Genomic DNA, 22,360 nt, shown 5'->3' on the forward strand with positions numbered 1-22,360 from the left:
GTGTGAGAGTTTTTTTTTTTTTTTTTTTGGGGGGGGGGGGCGTTAATATTCAATAGGTCAAGTCTATATCACTTGAGCAGTGAAAGGGTACCGTTTTTTCCGTAAGAAATAAGCTTATTTTTAATTTTTTTTCAGTTAATTTCAATGAAAAACATTAAGGAGAATGACAAAGAGGTCCTAGTTTCAAAAAGACTAATTAATTAAAATTAAATTTTAAGTTTCAGATTTTAAAAATTTGTAATTCAATTTTTCAATTGTGCTATAATGAATTTACAACTTATTTTTAAAATTTTAACATGATTGAAAAATAAAAAATTTTATTTATTCTGTTAAAATTTAAAATACAAGATACAAATTCATCACAATAAAATTACAAAAATTTAAAAATTGAGTTATAAATTCTTAAAATTTAATACTTAAGACCTAACTTAAATTAATTAATCATATCTCTGTCATCCTTCCACAGCACTTTAAGAACAACACTCAGTTTATTTATTTTTTATTTATTTATTTATTTATCTTTTCTTTTGTTTTTTTTTTTTGCCAATGGACAAAATTCAAAGTTGAAATTTTATTATATTCGAGTGGCGAAGGATAAAGCCAGATCAGATCACATTAAGCACGAATATATTTACATGCAAAAAAGAAAGGCAAATCTCAACTCAAGACATCAAATCAAACGTCCCAATGGGCTCTTTTTTGTCACTTTTCCCCCCTCTTATTCTAAATGGAACAAATAAACATTCGAGTGCTTGATAAAATTAGTCAAGCTTGTGAACCCCAAGTGCCCCAATTAGCTTCACTTCCAACACGAGGCATCACAGGAACCCTTGTCTGCGAATCAACATTGAAGTTGGCCCCACACATTATCCCCTCACTATCAATCCTAGGCATTGCCTTCATCTTCATTCTCGGATGCTCAAAGCTTCTTAGACCATGCTCACTGTGAAACATACACCCTGCAATTTCACCAAAATTAAATCATCAAATTTCAGATCAAATACCACAGTTTAATTTTAAAACAAAGACAGAAATTTGCATACCAGTGGGGAATGGTGCATAAGATTTAGCACAACTTGCTTTGATAAGATCCAAGTCTTCAGAAATAATTACAGAACCATCAGCTGCAAAACCCCAGAAGAGTCCAATCCGTTCATTAGAACCCTGCTCAGCAAAATCAGAAATATGTTAGTAGAAGGATTAAAACAACCTTGCACTGTACAAAATCAGAATGAGACTCAAGGATTTTCTTTACCAGGGCAACAAAAAGAGCTTTGTACTTTTGATCGTAGATCACAAATCCAAAACTGCCTTCAAGCTCCTTGAGAACCTGATCAGCTGGGTACGGACCTCTGTCACGAAGTGTCCTGTAAGCCTCTATGATGAACATGGCCTCATTGGTTCCTTTTGATAGGCCATACTGCTTGATGAGGCTGCTCAAATTGTCCAAACTTCCCAAGAAAATGCAGTACATGTCATCCAAACCACAGAACATCCTGTGACAATATTTGCATCATCAGCTTGTTTTTAACTCGGTAATGACTGATAATAAGCCTATTACATAATCTGGTTTTAGATTTACAGATCCAATTAACTTCAAATGCACAGATCAAATAGGGAAATGGCCAAATTGGGGTGTTACTTCGGATGCACTCAATCCAGAAAGTAATTTACCAAATAGGGCCCTCAAGTAAGATCTGATTCATCAGATGCAGTAATGCACATTATCTCAAGGTAATTTTAGCCACATGGGATCACTTCCAAGAAATCTAATTTTCCATATGGGATCATTTCAAAACTTGTGCAGGTAACCCACATTGTCACATACCTGTTTGGAGAGGAAGGGGAATAAGCTAACAAAGCATCCATTCCAAAGCTCATGGAGAAAGCGGAGGTAGGGTTAGAGGAAATAAAATGGTTCAAGATATCATGAGAAAGCTTTGGCTTTGTGGCTGAATTCACAGAAGCAGGGCTTTTCAGCTCCTGTGGTGGGTTCACCAAACTCTCCTTGAAAATCCCCAACATGGTTGCTTCAACCTCTGGGTTGGCTCCTTGTTCTTGTTCTTCTTCTTCAGATGCCACCAATAATCTCGCCTTCTTTTCACCAAAAAAAGAATACACCTTTAACAAGAAATGCACCAGTATCAGTACACCAATTAGCTGCACTAAGACCATGAAATCTCCAAGTGTTTACCAGCTAATCTATATGTGCGTGTGAATGGTATATGCACAATAAGAACACAATGTTTCAAAAAATTGAAATATGAGAGAGAGAGAGAGATACCAGAATGAAACTGAGAATCAAATAGCAAAAGCGAAGAGACGAAGGAATGAAAGTAGGCAGTGAAAACGGAGGATGATGTTAGAAATGGTCGCTGGAGGGATAAATATATAGAGATCTCAGATCAGAGAGACGGGCTCGCCAATGAAGGGATCGTCTCTTGACTCAGACTCCTACAGAGTGTGTTGGCTGTTTGCTGCGTGTGTGTTGACGTGGAGGGTTTATCCTAAACAAAAAACAAAAGGCGCGTACAAGGAAGGAAGAGGAATGTATGGTCATGTGAGGCTCACGTGATGTGCTGACGTGGAGGTAGTTGGTGCGTGGGGTAACGGGTAAATGGTCAGGAGGTTGTAATTGAAGCATAAGAAATATCGCCCGATCTTATCCACAATACGATGATCTGAGTCAGCAAATTGTTGTTCTGTCGGTTTCCACCAAAAAGCGCGTTTCTCACTTTTCTTTTCTATTTCCACCGTCTCAACATTTTTGGAAATATTTGAGTATTTTAAAATATAAAATATTTTAATAGAATTAAAATTTTATCAATAATATTTTTTAAATATGACTTTTCATATAATTTTTAATATTATTTTATAAATAAAATATTAAATGACGGTAATTTTTAAAATTTATATTTTTATTTAAAAAATTATAAAATATATTTAATAAGTTTTAGTAATATTTATAATTTTATTTAAAAATATATTATAAATTAAGATAAAGGAAGTACACTCATGTTCAAAATTCAAATGATTTTGAAAATTTTATTTTTTTAAAAAAATTGTTTTATAATTTAGGGTTAAAGGATATTTTTATCCTTAACTATGTAAGCAGGAGCATTTGGTATTCTAAAATTTTATATTGTGCAATTTCCCATATCAACAATGATATATTAGTTACTTTATTATTAAAAAAGTTAACTTTAATCATTATTTGATTTAAAATTTTTTAGAAAAGGACCTTATAGATTATGAAAAAGGATTTAAAAAATTACAACTAAATACTCTATAAATAAATTAATATCGATTAAGTCTTTTTTGAGGTCTTGTCTGTTATTTTTGGATATTTTTTTAGAATTTTTTCAGTCAACAAACAATTAAAATTAACTATTTTTTAATGGTAGGGTATCATTCAATGTACCATTTTCAAAAGTTGAAGGAAAAATTACACCATATAAAAATTTAGGATATTGGAAGCTCCTATATAAATAGTTGATAGGTAAAAATACTATTTAACCCTATAATTTAATGCTCTCACTTTGTATAAAAATTTTAGTTGAGTCCTTTAATTTTGATAAAGTATTTTCAGTTTTTTAACCATAATAATTTTAATTTCAAATTATGATTTCTTGTGATAATTATTTTTTTTAAAAAAAACAAACTTATGAAAAGTTTTAAAATTTTATCTGTTTTTAAATATAGAGTAAAGATATAATAGTAGCTAATTTTTTCCATTAATATGACCCCTCCTTAATTGCATCAAGTTATGATTTTTAGACACACTTAGTGGAGGGAAAAAATTAGAAAGTCAAATATGTTTTACAAGTTTAAGAATACTCCTTCTAATCCTATTTATAAGTCACTTTCAATATGTTTCACCATAATAAAAAAAATTTTAAATCTCATTAACTTTATCTTAAAATTTAACAAGTTTTTACCTTTATTTCTAATAAATATTTTTAAATCTCATTACTGATATTTTTATTCAAAGCATTTAATGAGGGCAAAATTGTAAAGAGTGACATTAAAAATTGACAAGTTCTCTATCAATAAGATCAAATTTCTTCTTCTCTCTTTACCTTATAAATAAGACCAGAGGAATATTAATTATCATTTATTAAGAATTATAAATTTCATTAATTTTGTCATATAATTACGATTAGAAGGAGTTAATAAATATTTAAAAATATTTTATCAATATTTAATAATTCAATGTCTGCTTTTTTGCTAATAAAATTACTAGGGTTAAGGTTAGAAAATTTAAAAAAAATTAATAAAATTAAACAACTAAAATTAGACACTGTGTGAAGGTAAATTAATAAAAAATGTACTTTTAGCCCATATGTCATCCTTTGATTGTCAAATGTATATTCGTGTTATCTCTCTCTCTGTTTTTTTTTTTTTTGGGTCAAAATTATTCAATTGGGTAGATATAAAAGTGCCAGTCTTTTCATCCTCTAAATGGATAAGAATCTTCCATCAGAAAATGGATAGAAATCTTGAAATAGAAATTTACGTGAAGTGTGAAATATAAATTGAATTTGAATTTTTTAAAGTTGTTAAAGAATAAGTATTTTCTATAAAAGAGAAATAGAAAAAAAATAATTTTTACATCTGAGATCGCATATCAATGATCGTGTGTTTGTGCACGGAATTTTTATTTTATTTTATTATATTAATTTTTGTCAATTAATTCATAATCTTACCAATTATTCGCTTATTTGTCAAGTAATAATATAATGTATATTTGAATTGTCCAAAACAAATCTTGTTATTTTCTATTTATTTTATAAGTTGATAGTAAGGGTACCGATAAGTGATACTCCATTTTACAATAGTATTTTGCATCATTTAAAATAAAAAATATTACTCCAATTTTTAATCCAAAAAATAAAAAGATTTGGATTGTCTTAGTCTTATCCAGACATTTCAAAATAAGATATGCACTTGATAGTTAACACATTTTTTTCTAAAGTAGATCCTGTTTCATATAATGATGGTATTGGCTACTGGCCAGAAAAATATTGATGAACTGGTCAGCAAGCAACACATCCTTACATACATCTACATGTGATTTTAAGGTTATGTTTGGGTAAGAGTTAAACTGAGATCAAATCTCAGTTTGGGCCTTCAAAGCTCTTTATTTTAACACCAAAGTTTTAAAAGCTGATTGAAAAGCCTAAAAGAATATTTAGAAAAAAAAATTATTTCTATTTACATGGAAGCTGAAAATAGGAGCTTTTGGCTTCAAGCCTTCAGCTTTTAATTTTTTTTAAATATTCAACTATAAACCATGTGGTTTTTTTTTTTAATACAGGCCATTGGAAACTATGCAGATAAAATTATTTTATATCTTAGCATATGAAATTTCTTGAGCGGCTCTATAAAAAGTACAGTGATTAGATTGGCATTTAACATAAATCACATTATAGTCATTAACTTTTAACGTAATTTCAATTTGTAAACCTCAACTTATTCTAAATTCAATGTTGGAACTTCTAATCCAAACACCCTAAATTACTTGTCGTTAAGTAAAAAGTCTTGGGTGTTTAATTCTTTATATGATCCTTGTAGTTAAGTTAAGAAAAATTCTAATTGTGGACCCCCCCCATGTGCTCATAAGTCATCAAAACGAGCCCAAGTTCACGCCGCTTATCGCTGTTCTGTTTTTCTTTATCATTTATGAGACCGTAGGGATTCATGTGCTGATGAAGTTTTTAAAAACACACACAATCTGTGAATCTTGTGTGCGTGTGTTGGAGATTGAAATCGGAATATATGACTCTTTGGTTCCGATACGCTTCCTCGTTGTAACAACTTAAGATTCAATTTTGTTTTTAGTACAAGGAATAGTCCACCGATAATAGAACTTAGGGGGGACCTTTCAAAAATATAAGGGTCAATACAGAATGTTTATTGTTAAAATAATAATAAAAACTTAAGTTTTTTTAAAATAGTGAATTGTTATTAATTTTTATTTGTGAATAATTTTCTTAAGAGATTTTTGAATACAATTCTCCTTAAAGATTATCTCCTTCAATATATTAAAAGTAAAATATAAAACTAAAATTACTACAAACACAAACACTGAAATTCAAATCTCAAATCACTTATTTAAATAATAAAAACCACTGTCATTTACAGTAATTTTAATTGTTAATATTCAATAATAAACTAGAGGGGAAGTTTGTTTCAATTTTTTCAATTAAAAAAAATTAAAATGCATATTTATATTTTTAAGGGTTAAAGTGTAAATTTATTTTAAAGCCTTTTGTTTAAAAGCATTGGATATTCTAAATCTTTTGATGAAGCGTTTTCGCCCTGAAACTTTCAAAAAGCGGGCTCTTTTGCCCCGCCATTAAATCCATCATCAATTGACTATCAAAACTCAAGTTTGACCGTTAATAAGACACATGACATAAATCTTTTAAATTTTATCTCTTACAATCTAATATTTAAAATTTCAACCTCTTAAATATTGGTTCATATATTTTAAAAAATAAAATTATAAAAATTAAAAATTTTAATATTTATAATATTTGTAAAGATTAAAAAAATTTAATAATTTAAAATATTAGTAATAAATGTTAAAATATTTTTAATCTTTATAATTTTATTTTTTAAGATATAAAAATTAATATTTAAGAGACTAAAACTTTAGGGATTAAATTATAAAAGGTAAAATTTAGAAACTAATTTATAATCAAGTTAAAATTTTAAAAATTAAATTATAATGAGTTAAAATTTAAAATTGAGTTATAATTGAATTAAAATTATAAAGATTAAAAAATTAATTTTTTTAAAAAATAAAAAAATAAACCTACTTTATTTGTGTCAGCTATGATGCCGTTTCCTCTTCCTCTTCGGTCTTCATCACCATAACGGAAAAATTGTAGGAACCTTTCCCATTTTCCTGTGCTAAAAAACAAGAGCAATAGGTTCTCGCCGAAATCGCTCGATTAGCCTTGAATGTGTTCCAATAGAGGAGAGACAATGAGCTAATAGAAGCTTGAGCGCTTGATTCTTGTGGCTGGTCCGATGATAAGGAAGAGACGGCAAACTGATGAGGACAACGGTGAGATTGAACCGTCATCTTCAATCTCATTGATCTCGACCTGCGAGAATAGAAAGTTCCCCGTGAGAAGATGCGATTTCGAACACAGATCTACATTATTTTGAAATTAGTGAGAAATTTTGTTTTTAATCTTCAAATTTGGAAAGGTTGTTTTGAGTTTTGAATCTGGAAATGTTCTTGTTCGTTTTGAATTTGGAAATGTTCTTTCTTGTTCCTTTTTTTGAATCGGCAAATGAATCAGGCAAAAATCAAGTAGCATGGGTCGAACAAGAATGGGTTTAATCAATTGAGGGAGCTCTTTGCCTCTGGTTTTTCTCAAAGGTAGTATTAGAATTTTGAAAAGCGATCTAAACACTCATGAGGTTTTTAAATTTGGACATTCTCAATATTCAATTTCATTTTGTAACTTTTGCAAAAGATTGCACGATTATCGCTTAAATTTGGACAAATCTACTTCTTTGTTGTTAAGAGAAGGTCGACAGCAAAGGTTTGTGGGTGAGGGAGAATGGTCGCCGGCAAGTGAAGTGGGAGATGAAGCACACACCATGGAGGAAGAAGGATGAGAGATGGGTACATGGGGACAACACCGGTCATCTTTTGGTCCAATTTCTTTCTTTTTTTTGGGTTAAGTTAACCCAAAAACAAAGTAGGTTTAGGTTTTTTTTTTTATTAATAAATTATCCATCTCAACTTGTCATATGTCTTATTAACGGTCAAACTTGAGTTTTGATAATCAACTGCCAATGGATTTAACGACAGGGTAAAAACAGCACTTTTTTAAGAGTTTCAAAAAAATATTCCATTCAAAAGTTTAAAATATCTGGCACTTTTAAATAAAATTTTAAAATAAATTTACCTTTTAATTTTACTTTTATAAACAATCAGGGTTTAAATCTTTTTATTTTATTTTGAGAAGTTGCTAAGTAAATTTTAAAAATAATCAATTGTAATAAATGAAAAAAGTTATTCAAAAAATACCAAAAAATCTATAAAATATAAAAATCATTAATCATTAATCAATAATCATTTTTTCATGATTATATCCAAACGCAAAAATAACTTGAATTTTTATAAAGAAATTTAAACAAATTTTTTTAAAAAATAACAATCAATAACCTTTATATATTAAAAATTAATTGTTATAAGAATTCAAATGAATACTTATTAATTTAAGTAAATTTTTTATTAATAAATATCTATTTAAATTTTAATAACTCCTCATTTTAAATTGACAACAATTTATTTAAACTTATTTTTATTTAAATTTTAACAATACTTAATTTTTAATTGATATAAATTTCATACAAAGTTCTTAATTTCTATTTACTCATTTTAAAATTGCCTTATTTTTATATGTTTAAACAAATAGCCCACAGATAAACTATTATAGCCTATCGTTTGGATTATAGCATTATCGTTTCTTTGAATTGGCATTGGACGTAGTACAAGGTGTCAACTACATTCCCATATTGCACTTTGCACAGGCAAACACATCCATCAACTCAAATATGCTCTTTTCGAAATGAAACATTAGTGATAATCCAGTAACTACACTGCTCATAGTATGACTTGTGTTTGGAAACATAGCTACTTTACAACATTAGAGACAAACCTGTAAGTAATTACTTATACATCATCATACTGCGAGCTATGATATTTTTCTTCGGAGTAATAGAAGGCACTCACAACATTGCCTCCGAATTTCCTCCCATTCAGCGCATTTTTCGCAGTGAAACTTCCAGAACTATCGGAATATTCCAAGAACACCTGCAGGGAAAGCCAGCAACACAATCAAACAATTGTGGTGACTATTTCAAACTCATGAAAAGAAAAGAAAATATACTATAGTTACTAGCACCCTATTAGGGACCAGAACCTGATAGCAAGGTCCTCAAACGTGATATGAACTTAGAAAAATTCATGGCCCAGAAGGTAAAACATAATGCTTGTCATGCTAGCCACTGAAGGAACATCAAATCAAACGCATCAGATTTAGATACGATGCTATACCTTTCCAACACCCGGGGAAGCCTCTCCAATGCCATTTGGACGTGGGATAACCACATTTATCAAGGTCCCTATCCAATGCAACCATGCAAAGGAAAGTACATTAATCAGAAAATCAACAAACATGATGCAGCATAAACAATCTAACATTCAGCCCTTGGTCTTGCAGCAAAATAAATGATGAGCACTGTTGCTTCAAGGTAATTAGGTCATGACCATCATAGTTCACACTTCACATAACTAATTGACTCTCTCCCTCTCGCTATATATATGTATCATGATTTTAAAAGCTATTGGCAATGCAGTCTTTTGTTTTCTCATACTTATTTGGCTTCAAACGCTTCCTGAAATGCCAGAAGAGCATCGCATTGTCAATTTGCACATAAATTCTTTCCTTGGGTGCCAGTTGCCAGACATCTTGAAAAAAATCATAATCAAATATCAACAATTTTAAAGGTCGATGTCCAAAACGACACACAAGTACATTTCTCTCTTAAAAACAAACGTTTCCTTTTGGAGAATGATTTGAATAAATTTCTCCTAACGATGCTAGACACATTAGATCCAACAAGAAGTTGAATATTCCTACTAGCTCTCTGCCAGTCAGTAGTCACAAACTTTAAAAAATTACCACACCGTAATTTGAAAAATGTAGTCAGACAAACCAGGTTAAACGTTACCAGAGAATTTAACCATATCCGCCAAACCAACTCATAAAACAAGGTTAATGTCATGGCATAGCCTGTACCATTCAAAGCAGAAAACATAAAGTGACCAAAACAGGTGTCAGACAACATTCATACCAAATTTGCAGCATTCATCCCGCATGTCTTCCAATATTTCTTCATATTCTCCATCATCCCTCAGTTGATCAGCAGTAATGGCCTTTTTCAAGAAAACCGAAGCATAGGATTAAAGTCAATCACATTTGACTATTAACAGCCAAACATCAAAACAGGAAATGAAAGAAGGAAAAGGAAAACCTCAAATCCGGTATTCTGGGATAACAAATTCAGCAAACAGCAGAAAGCAAATTTACCTCTGTTAAGCATAAAACTTTGGTAGCATTTTCATCATGCTTGGTTAGTGCTCTTTCCACTCCTAGAATATTTACCCCGCCAGCCTCCAAGACTACTTTCTGTTAAAAGTCAAAAAATAAACAAACAATTAAGAACGCAAATAAGTTAAGTAAAGCATATAAAAACAAGTGCGCTTGCTTCACCTGCATGGCGATATGCTGTTGTGCCTGTGCAAAGATATGATCCTGTTCTGTTTTAGACTGTACACTGCCAAATAAGACCATTTCAACAAATCTTACCAATCGAAACCAACTTAAGAAAATCAGTAACCCTTCAGACAATTGGAGCAAAAAAATGTGACATGCATCAACAGAGATTTGAATCAGGAACTTGTCTATCATAATTTAACTTCCTCGTTTCATATTCATGTCAGGATAACCAGCAACACCCAAAAAAAACAAAAACAAAAAACAAAAAATACCAAAAGTATATCAAAAATACATGCCGTGGAACAAAGAATGAAGAAAGCATGAAACCAATGCACAGAAACTCAATAGCACAGTGGACTAGTCCACTCTCCATGTTTTCGCATTTTAGTTGTAAGAACTTCAAGAAAGAGAAATGTCAACTTCAACTTCTTTACCAAGGAGGTTTATAGGTGATGTGCCATCATGTACAACATATTCAAATAACACTGAGTCAATCCTCAAGACAAGGAAAGCCATTCTAGCCAAAGAGAAAAATTAATCACTTAAATACCATATCCTACAACTGATAGGTGCCATGACAAAGCTTTAAGTGATTAGAGAGTCAGCATAATAAGGGTTTTCCCCAAGCCTTCAGTTTCCTGTTTAATGGACCATCATTTGATGTAAGGTTTCATTATCTGATAAAAAGTGGGACTTCCTTTGATTCTCCACTTAAAAAGGAACCCACTGAGAACAACTATTCAGTGTATTATCAGGCTAATGAGTTCCATATCCCTTGCAACTTTCTTTCCTCTCAATCTAAATTCTCACTTCCATCCTACTTCAGGTGTCCCACTTCCATGTTCATAATCAAGTATTACTTGGCTTGATAACATACAAAAGATAGAAGTGAAAACTCTGCCAAAATAATCATACAATAAAACAAAATCAGGCAAGAGAAATAGCACGATTAACACTAATACCAGAATCATTCAATGAAAAGACCAACCAGACAGTGGCACGCCGAACAGTCAGTGTTTTGTCACCCATTTTAAGGCCATTCAATGAGGCACAAGCAATGTCCGTTACAGCTGGATCCTGCCAGGAATGTAGTCAGCAAATTAATTTAACAAGAAATATACCTGTTGTCTAATTACACCATACCGTGAACTATATAAATGCAAAACAATATATTTTGCAAGAACTACACACAAAATGATCGACAGATTTAACTCCTGCATTTTCCTCACCTGATAGAAGCAGAAACCATACCCTTTAGAATTTCCGGTGTCTTTATCTCTAACTAGATCAAAAGCTCTGAGAGGTCTGCAATAGGTCACAGGCCATTATTATATGACATGATGACATGATAGCGTGTTTATGTTTGCAAAACAAATCTATCTTCAAAATAAAAATGCATGATAACCGTACCCAAAAGATTGGAGCAAGTCTTTTATTTGTTCTTCAGTAAAGTAATATGGCAGCCCACCAACGAAGATGCGGTCAGGTCCCTCAGCTCCACCAATTGCACTGGCAACAAGGAAAAAAAAAATCAAATATTACAAAAAGCTGCTCAGAAAATGAAAGATAAACGTGGTCATCAAGTTACACTGCGTCCATACCCTGCAACAAGCCCAACAGCAGATAAGTTAAGGTTTGGACTTGGTTGGCTAGGACCTAGAGCAGCAGCTACTGCAGGATTATAGTCTGTGGGCCTACGAACCCGCACAGCAACTCCCTGAGATATCAAAAGGAGCATTAATCTAGCTTTCTTGTGCAAATGCTAAAATTCAAGAGACTACAAATACTTCATTTCTACATAGCACAGCCAAGCAATCAAATGTTTCCAAAATCAGCCAATATTGCCAGCAATTGGAAATACTTACCTCAAATATGATTCCATCTAATGCCATTGCATTGCTGGCTTCTTCAACAGTTCTCATCTCCACAAAGGCAAATTTCTTCTCATGATTAATGTAAACATTTACAACGGAATCACCTACAAGTCAAAACATTGAACAAGAAATGCTTAGCTAAAATATATTCAAGTATATGAATACAACAACAACAATAAACCTCATCCTACTATATGGGGTCAGCTATATAGATTATACGACACCAGTGTGCTTTATCATCTACCAAACTTTTAAAATATTATTAATTAAGAAGTCTCAATTAACAACTTCCAAAACTGTTCTTTTTTACCTTCCTCTACCCTGTTGACAAGGCTCAAAACTATTTGTTTCACCCTCCTCACAAGTGCCTCCTGTGATCTTCTTTAAACATGTCCAAATCATTTCAAACAATTTCCCACCATTTTTCCTTCAATAGGTGTGATGTTCACTTTTTTTCATATATACTCGTTTCTGATTTTATCTTCACATGTATGTTTGCACATCCCTCTCAACATTCTCATCTTCGCTACTCCAACTATATACTCCTACTGTCCCGTTAAAGCCCAACATTCACTTTTATATAATATTACTAGTCTTATAATAGTTTAATAAAACTTTCTTTTTAAATTCATTAGGTATTTTACGATCACAAATAACTCTTATAACCTTTCTACAATTAAACTACCCAACTTATATCCTATGTACAATTTCTCTACCAATTTCCCCATTATATTAAACAATAGCTCCCAAATATCTAAATTTTTCTATTTGAAGTATAATCCAATCACTCAATTTCACTTTCAAATTATTACTCATTGACCTTTTATCAAAATTACAATACAAATATTCCATCTTATTCTTACTTAGGCGAAAACCTTTTGACTCTAATGTCCTCCTTTATAACTTAAGTTTGTTATTAATATCTTCTCTTATTTCCCCAATAATAAATATATCATTTGTCAAAAGCATGTAGTTGAAAATTTCCTCTTAAATATGCTCAGTCAAAACATCCAAGACTAGGTCAAACACATAAAGACTCAAAAATGATCCCTAATGCAGTCCAATTTTTATAAGAAAGTCTTTTGTTTAGCCACCAAACATTCTCATACTAGTTGTTGCCCCCTCCTACATATCTTGAAAATTCTAATAGAGGCAACCCGAACACCCTTCTTTTTCAAAACTTTCCAAAGTATTTCTCTCAGTACATCATAAGCTTTTTTCAAATCAATGAATACCATATGTAAATCATTACCTTCATATTGATACTTTTTCATTAATTCCCTTAGTAGATATATCACTCCTGTAGTCATCCTACTTGGCATGAAACCAAACTGATTCTCAAAAATACCTGTATCCAATCCCTATCTATGCTCAATCACTCTTTCCCACAATTATCTTGTATGACTCATAAGTTTAATCCCTATGTAGTTAGCACAATTCTAAATATCCCTTTTATTTTTGTAAATTGAAACTAAGGTGTTTCTCCTCCAATCGTCAGGCATTTTCTTGGACTATAAGATCTCATTAAATAACTTAGTCAACCATCACACACCTTCTTCACCCAAACATTTGCACACTTCAATAGGGATATAATCAGGTCCATTAACTCTACCATTTTCCAGTTTCTTAATAGCTTTTGCCTCCTAATCGCATATCTTTCAATAGAATGACAAATTTTATTCTCTTTTAGGAATTCTCCAAGTTATTAGATGAACCTTGATGCATAATAAGGAACGAGAGGAAATAGAGGAAATAGAGAGAGAAAGAGACTAGAGAGGAAGATAGAAACAGGGAACTCAAGTCTATTATTTCCAGAACTGATTACAACAATCTTTTGGTGCCCTTTTATAGCCCATGCCTCACATCCTTAAGTAACTATCCTAACAACATATTATCCCTTTAACTAATATTATATATTTATTACATAACAAACCTCCACTATCATTGAAAAGTTTAAAAGTCTCCCATTTACTTTTAATATCACCACTTGTGACCAAAACATTTCTCACTTCATCTTTTATACACTTTACTAGTTCCAAATCTCTTGGTTTTCTCTCTATACTTTTAGCAATCTTATAAATTTTTCGTTCTCCATCTTTTGCCCTAAGACCATTATAAAACTCTTCAAATGATATAATAAGCAAATAAATAAAATAATATGCATATGGACCTGCACCGGCAGAATTCCCTCCAATAGCTACCATAACTTGACTGAAGAATGCTGCCACTGCCTGTATCAAAAATAAAAGAACCTCAGAGCGTGTCAAAAGCACATGTAAACAACTCTTAGATTAGCCAAATTGAAATGGAGTTCAGCTGTGTTCATCATGCAGCATGCATAATATAATATCCTATGTCCCATAGCATAATATCCTATGTCCTCCGCTCATATCTACAGCCAGGAATACTTGTAATAAACAAAGTCATGACATACAAACAGACGAACAATTACACAATTTTTCTCTTAAATCTCCCTTTCCATATCATTCATGACTCATGAATAGTCCAATTTGTTATACATATGATATATTGGTAAAGATTATGCTCATTGGTGATCATATGTAAATTTTTAATCATTATATTTCTTGAAAGGTTTAAGATTGCCAACACTTATTTCAAGAAGAGAGAGGAGCATCTCATCATTTACAAAAGTGGAGCCTCAAGGTCACAGATTGATTTTCTTTTGGTTAGGAACACAGATAGAAAACTTTGTAAAAATTGTAAGGTGATCCCCGGAGATGCTGTAACAACACAACATAGGGTCCTAGTCCTTGATGTGTGTATTATGAGTAAAATCCAAAAACGTCAACAAGTAGTAACACCAAGAATTAGGTGGTGGCAATTAAAAGGTGAGAAGCAAGATATTTTCAAGCGAAATCTTTTGGATAAAGGAATTTGGGATTCTCAGGGAAGTGCTAACATCATATGGGAGGATATGGCGAAAAAGATACGGGAGGTTGCAAAAGTAGTTTTGGGAGAATCGAAAGGTTCTGGTCCGAGAGATAAGGAGTCTTGGTGGTGGAATAATAGTGTACAGGACAAAATCAAGTATAAGAAGAACTGTTTTAAAGCCATACATTTGTGTAACAATGAGGAAAATTGGGAGAGGTACCGTATGGCTAAGAAGGAAATTAAGAAAGCTGTGGGTGAAGTTCGTTCTAAAGCTTTTGAAGAATTTTATAAGAACCTTGAGACGAAGGAAGGAGAGCAAAATATTATAAGATTGCCAAGAGTAGGGAAAGAAAATTAAGAGATCTAGAACAGGTAAGGTGTATTAAGAATGAAGAGGGAAGAATTTTAGTTACAAATGATGAAATTAAAAATAGATGGGAGACTTATTTTTCTAAACTTTTCAATGATGGAGAGGATTCATCTAGTAACTTGGAGGATTTAATAACTGGTAAAGGAGAACAAAATTTGTCATTCTATCGAATAATACGTGATAAGGAGGTAAAGGAAGCTCTTAAGAAAATGGCAAATGGTAGAGCCAACGGACCTGATTGTATATCTACCGAAGCGTGGAAATGTTTAGGTGAAGAAGGGGTGAGATGGTTGACTAAGTTATTTAATGTGATTTTACGGTCCAAGAAAATGCCTGATGAGTGGAGAAGTACATTAATTCCTATTTATAAAAATAAAGGAGATATTCAGAATTGTACTAACTATAGAGGGATTAAACTCATGAGCCACACAATGAAATTGTGGGAGAAAGTAATTGAGCACAGGTTGAGATTGGAGACAAGTATTTCTGAGAATCAATTTGGTTTTATGCAAGGTAGATCAACTACAGAGGCGATTTATCTACTAAGGAGATTAATGGAAAAGTATCATTGTAAAGATAAAGATCTACACATGATTTTTATTGATTTGGAAAAAGCTTATAACTGTATACCAAGAGAAGTGCTTTGGAAAGCGTTGGAAAAAAAGGGAGTACGAATTGCTTATATTAAAGCCATACAAGATATGTGGGGTAAAAACTAGTATAAGAACGCCTAGTGGTCAAACAAAGGATTTTCCTATAAAGATTGGACTACATCAGGGATCATCTCTGAGTCCTTATTTATTCAACTTGATTTTAAATGTTTTGACGGAACATATTCAAGAGGAAATCTCGAAATGTATGCTCTTCGCGGATGATATAGTTCTTATAGCAGAGACAAGAGAAGAGATTAATTGCAAACTTGAGTTATGGAGGAAGGCATTGAAGTCGAAAGGTTTTCGTCTGAGTAGAAGTAAGACGGAATATTTATATTGTAAATTTGGTAAAGGACTATTCGAAAATAATTTGGAAGTGAAATTGGGAGATCAAATTATACCTCAAGTGAAAAGGTTTAGATATTTGGGAACCATTATTCAAAATGATGGCGAAATCAGTAGAGATATTTCACATAGAATTCAAGCTGGGTGGTTTAATTGAAGAAAAGCTAAAGGAGTTACCTGTGACCGTAAGGTGCCTAATAAACTTAAAGGAAAGTTTTATCGCACTACTATCAGACCGACAATGTTATATAGTAGTGAATGCTGGGCTCTAACAGGACAGCAAGAGCATAAAGTTGGAGTAGCAGAGATGAGAATGTTACGATGGATGTGCGGACATACACGTAAAGATAAAATTCGAAATGAGCACATACGCGAAAAAGTGAGGGTGGCACCTATTGAGGAAAAAATGGTAGAAAATCGGTTGAGATGGTTTGGGCATGTACAAAGAAGACCAAGAGAGGCACCAGTGAGAAGAGTGGAACATATAACTTTGAGTCCGATTAAGAGAGGTAGAGGAATGCCTAAGAGAACACTCTTGGAAGTTGTTGAACGCGATCTCTTAATTAATAATATTCCTAAAAGCTTAATAAATGATAGAGCACAATGACGTCTTGCAATCCATGTAGCCGACCCCATCTAGTGGGATAAAGGCTTGTTGTTGTTGTTGTTGTATATTTCTTGAAAGGTAGAACCTTAGATCCTTAATCTTTTAACCCATTGATCAAGTTCAAATAAGATCTTGATCTTGACAACTTTGCCAATGATATTCTTGTCTTCATATCATTGCAAATAATCCTGCACTCTTTCAGGCAATATTTGAAAGGATCACAGGACATATACCAAGATTTTACAATTAGCATGACATAAAGTGAAGATTCTTTTCAATAAACAACTAATTTTTTCAAACCATTATGAAGAAGCTCTTGAGCTTGAGATTCTTTTTATCAATCTATATATCTTAAAAGGCATTTACCTCGTAAGAGTAAATGAAATAAATGCTTCCAAGAGCATCATCTTAAGGCAGGTAAAACAATATCGATAAGAACTGGAAGTAAATACTTGTCTGTCAGTCTAGCAAAAATATAATAGTTTTACTGTCTCATCAAGAGTTGGACCTTCTCTAAAGAAAGGTCAGCATGTCGTATTCAACTTGTTACCTTGCTTGATAACCCCATTATGTTGTCCCATTAGATGAATTGCCAAGTAAACTTAAACATTTTAGATATTACTGGGTGTTTAAGCTTGCAGTTACTCTAGTCTCACTTCTCAAAACCCTAAGTTCTAAAAATGACCTAATTTAATGACATATCATGGATTTAAATAAAACATGCCTTAAAGAACAGTATAGGACATGTGGAGGCTGTGAATTTTGGCCCCATATATAGGCAGGCTGGGCATCTCTCAGGTTGCTCACTTAAAACACTAGTTCTATGGACCAAAGGGTTACCAGGTACATGACTTGTGTGTTTTTGAATGGAACTCAGGAATCGTAAAACATGCCCCATTATACAATCCACAGTAATCACAAGAGAAACAAAATGAAGAAAGTGAAAGAACCTGCTCATTGGTCAATGGGGGAAGCCCACCAACATAAACTCGTCGTGCATGCCTTGTAGCCTGTTGAGACAACAGGAATTATAACAAACGTATATAAGCCTAACCACACTTACTGACACAAAAATATTAGGAGGTACACAACCTGCTGCATCATAGGTTGAACTGACATCAAGGAAAAAGCTCCCACCTGTGACAACTGATTAGTTTCATTTAGGAGAAGATGAAGATACTTTCGCAACACACATAATGAACCATCACCTGCGACATCCCAACTGAAGGCACATTTTGCAGAGTAACTGGATGAGTGATCCCCAGCATTTGCCCTGCACTATCAACTTTAAGAATACAATAAAGAAAAAATAAGTACTACAGAGAAATGTTGCATTGTTTCGTAGTTCATCACTAGATCAAACAATAAGGAGGCCTAAAAGAACCAATCTCATCACAACAAATGAAGCCAAAAGAAAATATATCATACCTAATACATAGCATCAAAATTATAAAAATTCAGAAATGAATTCAATCACTGCAGATGCTGGGATAATATGTCTACCAATTGGCAACTTTTGCCGGTTGAAGGTGAAAGGTCCAGCTACCAAAGGCATGGGCCGTCCATTGAATATGCTACAGGGTGTATGCTGATAGCGCATGCAGCCCAACATTGCCTTCTTACCCAACCATAAATATTATCCAGAAATACATAACCACACACAACAGCCAAACAACACAAGAATGGTTCTTAGTCTCATTGGTAGATTTTATTTAAAAAATGAACAGGAAATATCAACAATAACATGTCACAATTATTTTTGCAAAATGAAAATATGAACATTCATGCAAAATAATACAAAACAGGAATTCATAATTCATAAATATGATGAAATTACAAGATTAGGTACAGACCTGAAACAGCAGGTACTCCAGCAACAGTAGGTGGTGCCATGTCAAAGCCACTGATCCTTTTGCTACAAAGACAGTTAGAAGAACCAGAAGATATATAGGTTAACACTGCTTGAGAACAAATTAAAGACAGTACATTATAAAAAATTTCCTTAAATTAAAATTAGACTGTGTATTGACCCATTAAACAGCAAAACATGGGATCATGTAAACAGCAAAAATCAGATTAAATTGCTAAAAAATGGGAACAAAAATAGCTTATAAGCTAGAAATCAAATAGTCAGGGGAGTGATAAGACAACAATGCTTTAAAAATATGCACTGTCAAAGGTCGGCACAAACTTTATTCTTTGGTTCTCTAAAGGCACCGACCAACAGCTCCATTTCCTTCGTTTCCATCTCAACTATTAAGGATTTATAAATTACAAACATGAGCAGTGGCTGATAACCAACTCCTCCCCCCCCCCCCCCAAAAAAAAGGGGGGGGCAGCCCTCTCCTTTTTTTCTTGATAAAAAATTAAATAGAAAAAAGAGGCAATTCTAATTGCACTGCATAAGGTACATTGTGATCATGATTTAGCCAGTTCAAGAATTATCTTTAAAAACAAAAAAACTGCAAAAGAGATAACAGAAATACTTTTAATAAATGAATTTTTAAAATAAATAGGGGATTAACTGTGAAAATACCACTAAGTCAATTATTGGCTTCTAATTAACAAACATGAAATGTGATGCATGTACAGGCGATTAATAAGGAAATTAACAAGTAAAAGCAGTTCATTAGATAAGGCGACAGATGCAAGAGAACATAAGAGTCAACTAGTTAGATAGCTAGCTAGTTAGTTACTTTAAGTAGTTAAGATCCCAACTCACAATTGTAACCTCCAAGTATCCTTGCTGAATATAACTAAGGGAAACATACTTAAGGGAGACGGTAGAGGGAGTTGCTAAGTGAATAAAGATAGATGGAAGTTGCTAAGTGAATAAAGAATTGGCAGGTTAAACGCATTGCCAAAAGTTTGAATTCTCTAAGCACCAAAAGGCGTCTTCAATTTTACTAAAATTAGGTTGGGGAATAGTTGTACTAAAATAATAGGTTCAAAAAATCAAACATTTATAGATAGTCATAGCTCTTTTTCCCTTCTCAGTAAAATATAGACTTGATCAGGAAGATAATTCACATCCCATTAACAATAGGGACATAGAATAGTAAATCACCAGTACCTTTCTGAATGAGAAGGGGATCTGGAGCGAGACCTAGATTCCCTCTTGGATCTGTAACTTGATTGTCTTCCATATCTGTGCCTCATTTCTCCATCTCGAACATGATCTCGATGCCTGAAAAAGGAATAAGGTGTTCAATATATGAATGGATGCACAGAGATTATACTAAGAAAGGTGATAATCTGTGTAATTTGAAAAGACCTGTCATAATCACAGTTCTGATGACGATTATAACTTTCATAACTGCTTCTCCTTCTGAAGCCTCCGTTTTTAAAGTCCTTGTGATGTTGCACATGATCAGTTTTCCTCTCTCCATCTCGTTTTCTCATCCTTAGCCTTTCTTGATCAGATCCATGAGAATTGGGCTGAGGTAATTTACAAATTTCAAGTCATCAACCATGAAGAAGTGTACTATGTCTACAACTTCAAATTTAAAAAAAGAATGGAAAGAAGAGGGGACCAAAACAGAAAAAAGTCCCATCAAAGATTGCTATTCAGGTCACAAAATTGTTACTTGTATTAAATTTACTGCCAATGCCAGCTAAGCTGGCAATACTATTGATGTTATAGAAAAGAACAAAACTCAGTCAGAAGTAACTCAACTGCAGGCTCTAACACCCTTGAATCCTCTAGTCTAATCATGACGTGACACAAACATTTTCTGTAGCTTATATGTGATGCGCATACAACCTGCCCGATATAATAACTTGTCCATGCTAATTAATGTTCAAGAGGTAGGAACTAAGGTTGCAGAAGACAATAAAATTAACTGTCCTCCACAGTTTCTCAATTTCACTTTCCATCGTCAACTTCCTTCGGTTCTCGTTCAAAAATAAAATTTTCATTTCAATGTACAAATACAAACCCAGCATAGCCTTTCTATAATTAGACCATTGGCATTTTCAATTATGAGGATGACAAAAAGATGTCTTGGTATACAATTATAAACATTCAGTTTAAAAGCAGAGCAGTAAACCACAAAGGCACGGAGTAACTAGCTTAAACAATATATATATATATATATATATATATTATTGAAAACACATCAAGCAGTGTGTGTGTGTGTGTGTCTGGAGTTTAAAAACTGCTAGACCCCAATCTTTTGATCCGCTCGACATGATTTCTGAAACCCCCCTCCCCCGGGGTCGTTATCCAATTAACAGTCCCTAGATGTATAATGGTGGGAAAAATATTCTCCAGAAACCCATCCACACGCGAAACAATATCACTAATCTTTAATCATGCACAGCAAAGCAAAGCAACACAAGAAAAAAACCATGTCTCGAAAGAAATGAGGCCAGGCCAGCCCAAGTTGAAACATAATTTCCAACAAACCCCTTTAAAAAAAAATAAAGTTCGTGATTTATAAAAAAAAAAAGAGCACCTTGTCGCGGTGGCCCCTGTCAGGCTTTGAACCACGACGATCGTCATTTTTCAAAGAGGTTTGATTTTCAGCGTCAGACATTATAGCTCTGGAATCGGAAACCCTAACGAACCCTAATCCTCTCGTTGATATGAAGAATTAGCAGTTAACCGATTCCGCGTCAACAAGTCTCTGTTCCACCAAAATTCCGACCGCAAGAAAAATTCACACCACCAAATGGAAAAATCAGGGTGCATAAATAGGAATAGAATGATAGGCTTTTGGTTTCACAAGAAAGAAGGATTGGATTTTTTCTTTTGGAGAAAATCATAGAGAACCACTTGACAAAATTTATTGCCGCATAAACTAATTTTGATATTACTTGTATATCAAAGCACCTAAATTTAATTAAATTTTTTTAAAAAAATAAAACTACCTCTTTTATAAATATCTATGTATATATTAACAACTATCAAGACGATGAATCATAAAGAAAATTGAGAAAATATAAATCTAATTTGTATTAACTCTAAGCAACAAGTACAATATTTATAGACCTTATGAAGGTGAGTATACACATGTATAATAATCTTTCTAATTACAACAATAATTACTTTCCTAATAGAATAGTTTAACTCATTTTAATAGCCACTTTAAACTAAGGGTGGGTTAACAATTGACTCTAATAGCCTGGTCAACCAACATCAAACACCTTGAGCTTTGTCTTTAGAGTAGAGAATTGGGCTTGAGATAATGGCTTTATGAACACATCAGCTATCTGATCTATAAAGGATACAAAGTCAATTTTTATATGTTTTTGAAGAATTTTGTCACACATAAAGAACAAATCCAATTCCATGTGCTTACTTTTAT

The 22,360-nt window shown here is 32.7% G+C and overlaps 2 protein-coding genes across 7 annotated transcripts; both read right to left on the reverse strand.

Moving 5' to 3' along the window:
- Positions 1-553: 553 nt before the first annotated feature.
- On the reverse strand, positions 554-2,443 carry LOC129306590 (stem-specific protein TSJT1-like). Its single transcript, XM_054947267.1, has 5 exons — positions 2,285-2,443; positions 1,829-2,121; positions 1,256-1,496; positions 1,044-1,164; positions 554-959 (listed from the first exon to the last, which is right to left on the reverse strand). The coding sequence occupies exons 2-5, from the start codon at positions 2,023-2,025 to the stop codon at positions 766-768; spliced, it is 753 nt and encodes a 250-aa protein (XP_054803242.1). The 5' UTR covers positions 2,026-2,121; positions 2,285-2,443; the 3' UTR covers positions 554-765.
- Positions 2,444-8,572: 6,129 nt separating this feature from the next.
- On the reverse strand, positions 8,573-21,833 carry LOC129305699 (splicing factor U2af large subunit B-like). 6 transcript variants are annotated; one of them, XM_054945683.1, is made up of 18 exons: positions 21,509-21,833; positions 20,326-20,489; positions 20,125-20,238; positions 18,905-18,966; positions 18,260-18,324; positions 18,144-18,188; positions 18,002-18,061; positions 14,355-14,415; positions 12,176-12,288; positions 11,912-12,027; positions 11,721-11,819; positions 11,540-11,615; positions 11,299-11,387; positions 10,305-10,368; positions 10,122-10,220; positions 9,886-9,967; positions 9,086-9,153; positions 8,573-8,842 (listed from the first exon to the last, which is right to left on the reverse strand). In XM_054945683.1, the coding sequence occupies exons 1-18, from the start codon at positions 21,587-21,589 to the stop codon at positions 8,702-8,704; spliced, it is 1,599 nt and encodes a 532-aa protein (XP_054801658.1). In that variant the 5' UTR covers positions 21,590-21,833; the 3' UTR covers positions 8,573-8,701. The 6 variants fall into 6 exon arrangements, with proteins under 6 accessions (XP_054801658.1, XP_054801656.1, XP_054801662.1 ...); XM_054945681.1 differs by having other exon boundaries at positions 18,260-18,336; XM_054945687.1 differs by lacking the exon at positions 21,509-21,833 and adding an exon at positions 18,555-18,666 and having other exon boundaries at positions 20,326-20,467.
- Positions 21,834-22,360: the final 527 nt, after the last annotated feature.

The sequence above is a fragment of the Prosopis cineraria genome, unplaced genomic scaffold (assembly GCF_029017545.1).
Source record: "Prosopis cineraria cultivar Desert tree isolate PC_DT_omini unplaced genomic scaffold, ASM2901754v1 PC3, whole genome shotgun sequence".
Lineage (NCBI taxonomy): Eukaryota > Viridiplantae > Streptophyta > Magnoliopsida > Fabales > Fabaceae > Prosopis > Prosopis cineraria.

Excerpts from the sequence above, each read along its gene's own strand:
- LOC129305699 (XM_054945681.1), bottom strand. The coding sequence starts at position 21,589 with ATGTCTGACGCTGAAAATCAAACCTCTTTGAAAAATGACGATCGTCGT. Across the intron at positions 18,062-18,143 it reads TTCAACCTATGATGCAGCAG|GCTACAAGGCATGCACGACG; the intron begins GTTGTGTACCTC and ends TTGTCTCAACAG. Across the intron at positions 9,154-9,885 it reads GGATGAATGCTGCAAATTTG|GGACCTTGATAAATGTGGTT; the intron begins GTATGAATGTTG and ends TGCATTGGATAG.
- LOC129306590 (XM_054947267.1), bottom strand. The coding sequence starts at position 2,025 with ATGTTGGGGATTTTCAAGGAGAGTTTGGTGAACCCACCACAGGAGCTG. Across the intron at positions 1,497-1,828 it reads TCCCCTTCCTCTCCAAACAG|GATGTTCTGTGGTTTGGATG; the intron begins GTATGTGACAAT and ends ATATTGTCACAG. Across the intron at positions 1,165-1,255 it reads AAGCTCTTTTTGTTGCCCTG|GGTTCTAATGAACGGATTGG; the intron begins GTAAAGAAAATC and ends TTTGCTGAGCAG.